The 12,829-nt window shown below is 37.2% G+C and overlaps 1 protein-coding gene across 3 annotated transcripts in view; it reads left to right on the top strand.

Moving 5' to 3' along the window:
- LOC124798691 (transcription initiation factor TFIID subunit 6) overlaps positions 1–12,829 on the top strand; it is a 137,776-nt gene that overhangs the window by 110,012 nt on the left and 14,935 nt on the right. For all 3 annotated transcript variants that reach the window (XM_047262199.1, XM_047262198.1, XM_047262197.1), the window contains one exon: positions 10,158–10,374. In XM_047262199.1, the coding sequence (XP_047118155.1) occupies positions 10,158–10,374 (217 nt within the window). The remainder of the gene's footprint in view (positions 1–10,157; positions 10,375–12,829) is intronic.

The following is a 12,829-nucleotide window of genomic DNA, read 5'->3' as shown; positions in this document are numbered from 1 at the left end:
TACCCTCTGTAAAAGCTCATCAGCTAAAGAATGGGAAGAGGGAGAAAACACTACTTCTCCTTGACAATGCACCAACTCATCCATCATGTGATATTTTAAACGAAAAAGACGAGTTCATAAAGGTAATATTTCTTCCACCTAATGTAACCTCCCTATTACAGCCCATGGATCAAGGCGTTATTGAGACTTTCAAACGATATTACAGGAAAGAATTGTTGTGTAAGTTGTTGTTAGAAAGAGAAGAGGATGGAGAAGAAAGTCTCTTAAGAAATCATAAGAATATTGACTTGAAAGACGCGTCCTACATGATCAGCGCAGCATGGAATAGTGTAAAGGAAGAGAATTTGAAGAAAGCCTGGAATAAAATTTTGGACACAGAAGAAAATTCACAAGGTATGACATGACTGAAAATGACGAACAGAATGATATGTCCGAAATTCTTGGTATGCTAAAAGAAATAGATTGCCACGAATGTGATGAAGAAGACATTCATGAATGGATGAATATCGATGGTGCAGATCCAGGACACCAAATCATGCAGGGCAGTGAGATTGTAAACATCGTCACTGATAAAGATGACGCCGCCAGCATCTCATCAATCAGTGCTCCAGAAAGTGAAGATGAAAATATACCAACAGCTTCTGAGGCGTTAACTTGTTTTGTTACTGCCTTGCGATGGTTTGAAGCCCAAGATGAAAGTGACCAGTTTCAGATATCCGTAATCAAAAAAGTACATGACTTAGCTGCTCGTAAGCATGTAGGCTTGCTTAGACAGACCAAAATAAAGGATTTTTTTAAACGTTAATTTTGTGTACTGTGTGTATTGTTCACGCAAAATGTGTATGTAATATGTATATATTTATGTTTAATAAACTGTGCCACATACTATATATTCCTACTGAAGTTGCCTTTGTAGGTTACTTTGTAATACTAAAAGAGATGCCTGTTTTTATGAATAAATTTACTGTACAGTACTTCTTTTTGGCAAATAAACAGGTACAGTTCGATTATCCGAAGAAACCAGTTTTCCGAACACCCATGTCCCCCAATTACTTCGGATAATCAATGCTCTACTGTAAAATATTCCTTGACATCTCAGGAGGTTTCCTATACGTCTAACTGTACTTTAGTCAAGCTTTGCCACAAATTTCTATTCTCTGTGCTTTGATTTGTTATATCTTCAATTTATATTTCGGAAAAAGCCTTTCTTGCTATTGCCAGTCTCTCTCTCTCTCTCTCTCTCTCTCTCTCTCTCTCTCTCTCTCTCTCTCTCTCTCTCTCTCTCTCCCCCTCTCTCCCTCTCTCTCCCTCTCCCCTTTGTGGATCCAACATGGTTGACTTCTTATCCAACAAGAAATATCTAAATATATCTAAAAACAAAGATGATGTGACTTACCAAATGAAAGCGCTGGCAGGTCGATAGACACACAAACAAACACAAACATACATACAAAATTTAAGCTTTCACAACAAACTGTTGCCTCATCAGGAAAGAGGGAAGGAGAGGGAAAGACGAAAGGATGTGGGTTTTAAGGGAGAGGGTAAAGAGTCATTCCAATCCCAGGAGCGGAAAGACTTACCTTAGGGGGAAAAAAGGACGGGTATACACTCGCACACACACACACACACATATCCATCCACACATGTACAGACACAAGCAGACATATTTAAAGAAAATATGTCTGCTTGTGTCTGTATATGTATATTTAAAGAAAATATGTCTGCTTGTGTCTGTATATGTGTGGATGGATATGTGTGTGTGTGCGAGTGTATACCCGTCCTTTTTTCCCCCTAAGGTAAGTCTTTCCGCTCGTGGGGTTGGAATGACTCCTTACCCTCTCCCTTAAAACCCACATCCTTTCGTCTTTCCCTCTCCTTCCCTCTTTCCTGATGAGGCAACAGTTTGTTGCGAAAGCTTGAATTTTGTATGTATGTTTGTGTTTGTTTGTGTGTCTATCGACCTGCCAGCGCTTTCGTTTGGTAAGTCACATCATCTTTGTTTTTAGATATATTTTTCCCACGTGGAAAGTTTCCCTCTATTATATTAATATCAAGAAATATCTAAAGATCTTTTTGTTTAATCTGCTGTCTTGATTTGAATAAAGTCCAAAAAATACCAGTCTTCTTTATCGCATTACTTCTGATATGTTTTCTGTGTTTCAATAAATTTCATCACTACTCCGCAATTTCCAACCTTTTGTAGTTTTCAAAGTCCTAATGCGGTATTTTCTAACAATTCACCTTTCGAACATTTCTGATTTATCTAAATTGTAATTTAATGGTTGACATTGGATCTTTTATATGTACTGGCTAAACTATTGTATTGTAATACCTCATTTTCCCATTTTTAGACAGTCATTTTTATTGTAAAGTTCTTTAGTTACACCACATGCCCTTCTCATTCTATGTATCCTTTCTTTAATAACAGCTTTTTCCAACTATTTTCTTGGATTGTCTTCCCAAGATGTATAAATTCTATATAAATAATAAATAAATAATAAAACTTTATAAATAAATTCTTATTCTGCAGAAATTCTTATGCCAGTGCTACTGGCTATTTCTTCTAAACACTTCACTTGTATTGCAGCAGATGTCACATTTACAGGAAGTATAGCAAAAGTCCTCTGCAAATCTGAGAAATTTCATTTCAGAACTTTTGTTTTCAATGTCCAGGCTTATTGCCAGTCTTTGTTTTACATCCCTTTTGCTACTGTCTTCATCAATTATTTACAATTAGTGTCTCATTTCCTGGTTAAATTCCTTTAGCAATACCTGATTCAATATGGCTACATGTTATTAAGATGGTTTTACTTTTGTTGTTTTTGTCATTTTTTAGTGTCTTCTATTTGTAAGATACTGACTGTTTTGTTTGACTGATCTTGGAAGCCCTTTTCCATCTCCGACATAATTCCAATGTCACCTTGAAACCGTTAAAAATTAATTTATTATTGGTGAAATTTATTTCCTTTTTCAAATTACTTCTTGGTTTCTCTTCTGATGTGGCTGTATATATACAGATTGAATACCACGGAGAATAAGCTACAACACTGTCATAAAGTTTATATAACCCTTCTATATATTCTTTTCATACTGCAGTCTTCTATTATTTGCTTAGTTCTAGCTTGCCATGTAAGTCTTCATGTTCTCACAGCTGATTTTGTGATCTCAAAAAGTTTCTTTAGTTTTCCTACAAGCAGCATCCATCTTTCTTCTTCTCTTGTAAGCTTCTAAGGCTTTGAATTTCACCACTAGCCATTTCTGCTTTGCCATTTTGCACTTTCTGTCAGTCTCATTTTTTAGACTTTTTGTTTGCTTCACCTACTGCTTTGTTATATTTTCTCCTTTTGTCCGTCATCTTTAATATTGTATCCCATATATTATCCAAGGATTTCTTCTGGGCCTTGTCTTTTTGCTTAGTCGTTTCTTCTGTACCTTCACTACTATAGCTCTTGTAGCTACCTTTTAATCTCTTGTTGTGTTTCAGTCCTGCTGTTGTCTAATGATCTATTTGCTTCAACTTATTGACATCCCCTCTTTTTAAGTTCATAACTAATGAATTAATATAATAGAAGGAAACATTCCACGTGGGAAAAATTATATATAAAATCAAAGATGAGGTGACTTACCGAACGAAAGCGCTGGCAGGTCGATAGACACACAAACAAACACAAACATACACACAAAATTCAAGCTTTCGCAACAAACTGTTGCCTCATCAGGAAAGAGGGAAGGAGAGGGGAAGACGAAAGGAAGTGGGTTTTAAGGGAGAGGGTAAGGAGTCATTCCAATCCCGGGAGTGGAAAGACTTACCTTAGGGGGAAAAAAGGACAGGTATACACTCGCACACACGCACATATCCATCCACACATACAGACACAAGCAGACTAATGAATTAGTCAGAGCCCACTTTTGCTCATGGAAATGATTTGCAATTTGGTATTTATTTCTAAATCATTGTCTTGCCGTTATATAATCTATCTTAAATGTTTTGTTGTCTTCAGATCTCATTCAAGTATATAGTGTTTTTTCTGGACATTCAAACCAAATGTTAGCAATGATTGAATTGTGCTCTGTGGGAAAATTCTGCTTGGTAGATTCCCTTTTCATGCCATTTCCCCAGTGCATGTTCTCCTACTATTTTATCATCTCTTCCTTTTCCTACTGTCATATTCCAGTCCCACATCATAATTAAATTTTCTTCTCCTTTAACAAACTGATTTTTTTTTCTTCGTACCATACTTATTTTCAGTCTGCAGAACTACAGACAATATATGCTTGTACTACTGCAGTCAGTCATGGTTTTGTGACCATTTTGGCTGTGGTAATCCATTCATTACGCTGTTTATAGTGGTTCACCCACTTATCTGTTCCCTTGTTCATTATTAGATCTGCTTCTTTATTACCTCTGTTTAATTACAGTGTAAATTAGGCACAGTTGGAATCAGTCAGCTCCACAAATACCTGTGTGTAACAAATTTTAGGGACATGAATTGGAATGATCACAAATGCTCAGTCATAGGTAAAGCAGGTGACAGACATGGTTTATTGATAGAATAATAGAATACTAAGGATTACCTACAAAGCTCTCTTGTGACACATGCTAGAATAACGCTCAGGTGTGTGGGACCCGTACCAAATAGAACTAACCGGGGTATTGAACTTATGAAAGGAAGAGCAGAGAAAAGTGGTGAATCTAGCAGTATATTACAGCCCTCTATATACAGGGGTGGTTTGATATGCCTGGTAAAGAAGCAAGAAAAAATGTATATTTCATAAACAACTCACCTTACTTCTTGAAATAGTTTCCAATTAGGGATATACACTTGGTCCAGTGTTCCTCCAGCTTTTTCATCCCATCAGAAAAATATGTTTTATCAAACTCTGCAAAATATTCGTTGACTGTAACTATAATTTCCTAATTTGATGAAAATTTTTTCCCAGCAAGCCGAAGTTTCAAGTTGAGGAATAAGAAGAAGTCACTTATGGGTAATGCAGTGAACATGGTTGATGAGGAACCAAATCAAAGCCCAAATCATGCACATTCACCATTGTTATCATTGATATGTGGGATGGTGCATTATCCTGGTGAAAGAGCACTTTTTTGCGTGCCAGCCTTGTCTCTTTTCAGCCAACACAAGTTTCAAATGATCAAACAATGAAGCATAATAGGCTCCAGTTATGGTTCTGCCATTTTCCGCTTAATCTCAGAAGATTACTCTTTGAGAGTACCAAAAAATAGTGGCCATCATCTTACCAGCTGACAAAATGGTCTTTGCCTTCTTTAGTCTACTTTCAGCAACCATTGTTCTTTGTTTTGACTGCCATTTTGACTCTGGTATGTGTGATGATGGATCCAGTTTCATCAACAGTCACAAATCAGTGCAGAAAACCTTCTGGATTGTGATTAAATATCATAAGACATTGTGATGAAATTTGTTGGAAGCACTTTTGGTAGATTGTGAGCAATTGCACTCATCTTGCACACAGCTTCTTCATAGCCAATTCTCCATGCATGATATTATGCAACTTGCTCAGTTGAAATGCCTGCAGTCTCAGCAACTTCACAAATTTTTGTTAGCAGTCTTACATTACCACACCACAGATTTTGTCAATGGTTTCCCTTGTGGTGACCTCAATTGGACAGCTGGAGCATGCTTCATCTTTGGTGCTTTTCTGACCATGTTTAAATTCATCAGTACAGAAGCAACCAAAAGCAAATGGTCGTCAATGATGGTGCAGAATTTGCATGAACTTCATCCAGTTCTATTTCGATTTGTGTGGCAGTGAAACTGAGTTTTCTCCATTTTCAGTTGCAGTTGACACAGTTCCCTATTCAGACAGCTGTCAACGATGAAGTGTATGCTGTACATTGTTGAAATTCTTTATACAATCTGTGGAATAATCAAGCATACCAACCATGAAGGTGCAACAAAAATGTTCCATTCTTTTATGGAAATTTATCAGACTTATCAAACCATCCTCGTACTATTCCCACAGGATTGAGAAGATGAGATTAAGCTAATTACATTGTGTACAGGAGTGTTTAAGCTGTCATTCATCCTGATATCCATAGCTGAATGGATCATGGAAAAATCCCTAACAACCGGTCCAATTGGAAGTACTCTCTGCCATGCTCTTCATTATAGTTTGCAGAGAATAGTTGTAGATCTGATTTTGTGTTGATTAATCCTGTAATGTTTTGAATGGAAATCTCATTCTTCCAAATCACACTCCTTCAATACATGCATGATTGGTCACAAGACACACATCTACACAGGAATCAAATTCTTCCCGTACTTGGTGTAGCATGTCCTCCATGATTGTCTGCAGTGCGTACTTCATCCAGTCACACACGTCCTCAAGAGACACAAGCATTATCAGTACATAAAATCAGTCTTTCACAAATCCCCACAGAAAGAAATTTCTGGGTGTCAAATCTGGTGAACTGGATGGCCAGTGGATAAGGTAATTGTCTGCTATTGCAGCACATCCAATCTAGTGCTGGTAAAGAACACAATTAAGAAGCTCTCATGCATTCCTGTGAAAATGGGACAGAGCACTGTCCAGTTGCAAAATATAATCATCATAAGTGGTGTTCAGCTAGGGTAATTTACAACCTGTCTAGGGATGAGCTACTCAACATCGTTTGTTGTTTAAAGAAAACTGGGCTGTTGACTTTGTCTTGGAGAGTCACAGTGATGTTCTATCAGGGTATGTGATTTCTCACTTCTGCAGATACAAACATTGTGCGTATTCACCTCTCCACGTACATGGAAACTGCATTCATCGCAGCAGATAAGTCTTTCTACAAAACCAGCGTCCTCCATTTATAACTGCAGCTCTTCATAAAGTCACTCCTTTTCACTTTGTCTGCTGATGTAAGGTCCATCCTAATCCCACTCTGTATGGTTTAAAAAAAAAGCCACTTACACAACACTTTCCACATCATAATCTTTGACATGAACAGTTCGCTGCTTACATTACTAAGTGACTTGCGAGGACTTTGCTGAGATGCCCTGTGCATTCTATTGACGTTTGCATCAGATGCATGAGGTCGATTGGGAATATTCCTCTTACTGAGGCATCCAGCTTCAACACACCGTCAGTACGACCTACCTTTGTTATTCTTGTGTGGCAGGTCTTTCCTAACCCATGTACAAAACTCACACTGCACTATAACCCCAGATATGGACACCTCAAAACAGAGCACACAGAAAATCTTTTCCTGTTGCGACACCATCTTGGAAAGAGATACTACACCTGCGCAGTAAGCATGACAAGTGAAAATCGGATAACACATTAAAAACTTGGGACAGCTGCTGCTTATACTGTAATGTTTGCCCTTATAAAATAATAAATCGATTTGTTATTAATTTTTAAAACTGCACCATTCATTTATAAACATCCTCTATATCGAATAGTACCAGTCGATAAACAAAGCACATGCCTGATACAATATGTAATTTTGTGAATAGGGACTCTTCATGTAAGAAAAATTGTTTAAAATTAACCAGGAAAATTTCACATAGTAGGGGTCTGAGATGGTAACCCATAGCTTCTGTGCAAAAGGTCTCTTTGTATGTTTCTACACTCATCAATTGGAACAGTTGCAAATGAGCTAGTGATGTCAAATAATATTAGTTTTAATCCTCTGTGATCATTTGTCTTTTAATTTCATCTACGACAAGCTCCATATCTCAATTGTCACCCTTTGATAGCGTAAGAAGCCAAAAACCAGTTTTTGAGAAAATACAGTTGAACCTCATTTATATGTATATCAAAGAAGAAGAAGAAGAAAGATTACATGTAATTCAGAATTACTTAGAAGTCAGATACAGATACAGTAATAGGCATCATATTTTTCACTAGAGCGAGAAAAATAAGTACAGTGGATCTACAGGTGTTAATTTGATAAATGACAAAGAAAGAGAACAGTATTAAAAGAAAAAAATATTACAATATTTGATCCTGCTTTAGGAAAATTAAGTACTGTATTGTAATTTGGTACTTTGCACTGTACAAACAACAAAGACACAGTATTAAAGATAAAATACATTATTTTGAACTTGCCCCTGCTTTAAAAAAATCAGATAATTTGCCTTGTTTCACTTTTCGTGCATTAAATGTATAAACCTCATTTTGCAAACTTATTTTTTATTTCGGATCTTTTTCACTACAAGTATTCACATTGATGTAGTGCCTGCACACATCAATTGCACTTCACTCAGTTTAGATGTTTTCAGATTCAAGTCATCACTGTCACTTGAAGCTGGTCCACCTTCTTGATCATCACCACATTGTTGACACACATCCTGTAGTTCTGCACATATGGTGAGATTATGATCAAAATGTACAAAACTGTCGAAATATGCACCCTTTAATAGAGCTAGTCCATTACCAGACAAGACTTCGCCATCATCATCATCATCATCATCATCATCATCAGTGGCAGGCCCTTCCACTAAGACACCAGCTTTACAGGAACAGTTGTTGATTACGGAGGATGACACCAGCTGCCAGGCAGCCAAAGTAAATTCCATGGCTTGATGTAAGTTAATGGAGAGATTTTCGTTTCCTGCATGAGAGAGTTCTATCAAATATTGAACAAGTTTTTTTTTCTATAATGAACTTTGAAATTTCCTTTAATGCTCAAATCAACTGGCTGTAGAACACTGGCATAGTTTAGAGGGAAACATTCCACTCAAACATTTTCCAAAAGCTAGTGGGTGGATGTACTGCTCATCGATCCATAAGAAGATGGGTCCTCTTTTTTTTTTTTCCAATGTCCAGTTTTTTAACCATTGTTCCATTAATATCATAGTCATCCAAGAGTTTTTATTGAGTTTGTATTCCATCGATTTCATATTTACACCTTTTAAACACCTCGGATTGTTAAGATTTTCCTATCACAAGTAGGGAGGTTTATCAGGTCCATCTGTATGTGTGGCGAGGAGAAGTGTCATATGAATTTTAACTTTCTTCCCTCCATGGCATGTGTCACCCTTTTCAGCTGCTGTACTAGAAAGCAGATTGTAGAATAGACCGGCCTTGTCAAAGTTGTGAAAGATTTGAGGCTGATAATCCCTTAGGATACCTGGCAGAACCTCCTCAATCCAGTGTTGCACTGTGACCTCGTACACAGCTTTTGATTCACCAGAAATTGTTCTCCCTGTTATACCACAATGATCTTGAAATACTTTTAACCATCCTGATGGAGCCTTGAAATCAGCTGTGATGTTCATATTTCTAGCTAAGTCTATCACTTTTGCTTTCAGCAAGTCGCCAGTGATCAGTAGAGTTGCAGCGCATTTTTTATGGAACCATGTAAAAATTGCCTTTTCCAAATCTGCGTATCTCACTTCTTGCTGATGGCTATGTTTTATCAATTTTGCACCGAATTTTAAAAATTCATTCATACTGTATTTTTGGCTGATGTCTGTACATAGTGTGGTATAGGCAGTTCCTGAGTTGGCAGCAAGTTCAGATTTTATTTTGTGTGTATTAGCATCCACCTCTTGTATGAATTTTACTTTCTGATCTAGGGAGTAACTTTTGCTTTTTCTGTTCCCCATGGCTGATTGAAAGTGACTCAATGATAGAACCACTGTTCAACAACAAAAATCAGCTGATAACTTTTAACTTCTCATTGATATTATGAAAGGAACTCTCCTATTGAAAACAGCAGTGCTAGGAATGTCTTTGTTTCCAAGCTGCCCACTTTGGTTAATTTGTCTCTGTCCCTTGTCTTTATGGCGCCGCCTGTCTTTTCAAATGACAATGCTCATTACATTTAGGCAAAACTCAGTTTATTTCACTGGAATTTGATACATATAATAATGAATTATGTAAAAATGCATTTCATATATAATGCATTTCATATATATAATGATTCAAGTAATACCTTTTTCAGTTATATTTTGCCAGAACTGACAAAACTTAATGTATAAATACGACTTTCACAGAACAGAGTTATGCATAAATCAGGTTCAACTGTAAATAATTGCTGAATGTCAAGAAAGCATTTCTTTTCTTAGTTATATTGTCACTTTCTACGAAGCTCAAGCAGTCTGATATAGTTAATAGTCTGTGTATTACATGAGCTCTTGTTTCTTTCATGTGTGTGTCATATACTCTAGTATTTTAATTTGTGTGTACAGAAAGTGCTGACACCGCTTCTTAAGGGACTCAGGCAGCCTCCTGATGTACTAGATGAATATCGGGCAGAATTTGGATACCTAGGGCCAGCCCTACATGCAGCTGTTACCAAAGCGAGGACGCAGCCACAGCCATGTCTCACAACTTCCACTGCCGTTACTACAGCAACCCCTGGTAGTTTGCAGCCTCCTCGTCCTACACCAGCACTGGTTCAAGCAGGTAATGTTAAACCAGTTCCAAGACGACCGTATTATCAGGCAAAGCAAACTGAAGATGTGACCAGAGTGGCAATACTTTTATGTTATGACCAAGAAAAAGAGAGGAAGAGGTAATAGTCTCCAGTAGTCTTATAAGTTGAATGCTGTTACACATGCTAGAAAAGGCTTCAGCTGTTCAGTATATTTTTCTTATAGCAGCTGTTGCACAATGCTTTGCTGGCAGTATCCATAGAACTACCTTCCACAATGATATTGCCCTCTTCTTCTGCTGAGTCTGTTGATTGTCAGTTTCCATTTCAGTCACAGGTGAAAATGATAGTGCATCATTTGAATCCGTGCAAGGCTGATAGTATCATATTTTCAATTTTTTCATCCATCAAATACTTTTTAATGTGACAGTTTTTTTAATGTTATAGCAACAAAGGCATCACATCTGTTTCTTACACAATTTTTATATTTCCCTTTTGTGTGTGTGTGTGTGTGTGTGTGTGTGTGTGTGTGTGTGCACGCGCACGCGCGCGCGTGAGTATAGTAACAGTCAGAGGGGAACGAAATGTTGGTGCTCCTTAATTAATGACAAAAGTTTTGTTTGTCTTAAACCTGTGTGATAATGTCTGTTATTACTGCTTTGTTGTGATATGGAACATTTTCAGGAAAGGCTATACTTTTAGGAGTTAATCCTGGAACAAGTTACGTCTTTATGTATTTAAAAAAATTGCTGTCCATTTGTGAATGATAGCCTGGAATTTTGATTTTTGAGTCATATGTGAGATGTGACTTCCAGGACAAAATGTGTATCACTGCCTGGATGCACAATAATTAAATGTTGACCACCACTTTAGTTTAGCAGTACGCTTCACTCACTGTCACTTTACCAACATTTATTCATTGTGTAAAGTGTATTAATCCAAAATTCTTTTAATTAAGCACTGACCACTTTAATGTTAGTGCTTATTTTTTAAAATAAGAGTCTAATGTAATATGCCCTTTTTTTGCAAAAATTTTCTCTAATTTTCACTTGGACTAGCATTCTGGCACCTCTTGAAACAAAATTCCACAAACAGAACAATTGTGATCAGATTTCTTGCTAGCTTTGGAAGTCCATTTCTGTGTGTCTAAAGTGTGACATTTTTGCAAAGTTAGTATGTCATTGTATTGTTTATAATCTTTCAAATATTGCAGCCTTATATTTATCCACATCATCAGTGGAATATATATTATATGCAGTTTGCTTATTCTTCTTTGGCATAGATACCTGAATCCCACTCTTCATTTACATTTACATCTGTACCACTGTGAAGTGTATGGCAGAGGGTACGCCCCACTGTACCAGTTATTAGGTCTTTTTCATGTTCCACTCACATATGGAGTGCGGGAAAACAATTGTTTAAATGTGTACTGTAATTAATCTAATCTTACCCTTTTGATCCATTTGGGAGCAGCATGTGCCCGGTTTTAGTAATTTTGCTAGCAGTCATCATTTATGACCAGTTCCTGAAACTTTGTTAGCAGACTTTCTCAGGATAGTTTCCATCTATCTTCAAGGGTCTGCCAGTTCAGTTCTTTTGACATCTCTGTGACACTCCGGCAGGTCAGATGAACCTGTGATCATTTGTGCTGCCATTCTCTGTATACGTTCAATTTCCGCCACTAGTCCTATTTGGTACGGGTCCCACACACTTCAACAATATTCTAGGATGGGTCACTTGAGTGATGTGTAAGCAATCTCCTTTGTAGACTGATTGCATTTCCCTAGTATTCTATCAATAAACCAAAGCTGCTTCCTGTGAAGTGCACAATTTCACATTTTTGAACATTTAAAGCAAGTTGCCAGTCATTGCAGCACTTTGAAATCTTTTCAAGGTCTGACTGACTGAATATTTGACAGCTTTGTTCAGACTATACTTTGTTGTAGATAACTAAATCATTTGAAAAAAGTCTGATGTTACTGTTAATGTTTTCTGCAACATCTTTAATGTACAACATGAACAGCAAGTGACCCAACACATTTCCGTGGGATAGACCCAAAGTTACCTCTACTTCTGTTGATGGCTCTCCATCCAAGATAACATGCTGCATCCTCGCTACCAAGACATCTTCAGTGCAGTCACATATTTCGTCTGATACCCCATATGGTTGTACTTTTGATAATAAGCGTAGGTATGGTACTGAGTCACATGCTTTTCAGAAATCAAGAAATACTGCATCTACCTGACTGCCGTGATCTATGGCTTTCAGGATGTCATGTGAGAAAAATGTGAGTTGGGTATCACATGGTCAATGTTTTCAAAATCCTTGCTGGTTGGCATGGAGGAGGTCATTCTCTTCGAGATTTCTCATTGTTTGAATTCAGAATATGTTCTAAAATACTACAAAAAATTAATGTCAAGGATCTTGTCCTTTCTTTCATAATTTGCCCAACATTAACTTACTTTCACAGTTTGCTGACATATTCC

This window comes from Schistocerca piceifrons, chromosome 5, assembly GCF_021461385.2.
Source record: "Schistocerca piceifrons isolate TAMUIC-IGC-003096 chromosome 5, iqSchPice1.1, whole genome shotgun sequence".
NCBI lineage: Eukaryota > Metazoa > Arthropoda > Insecta > Orthoptera > Acrididae > Schistocerca > Schistocerca piceifrons.
This window is presented reverse-complemented; position numbering and strand designations above follow the sequence as displayed.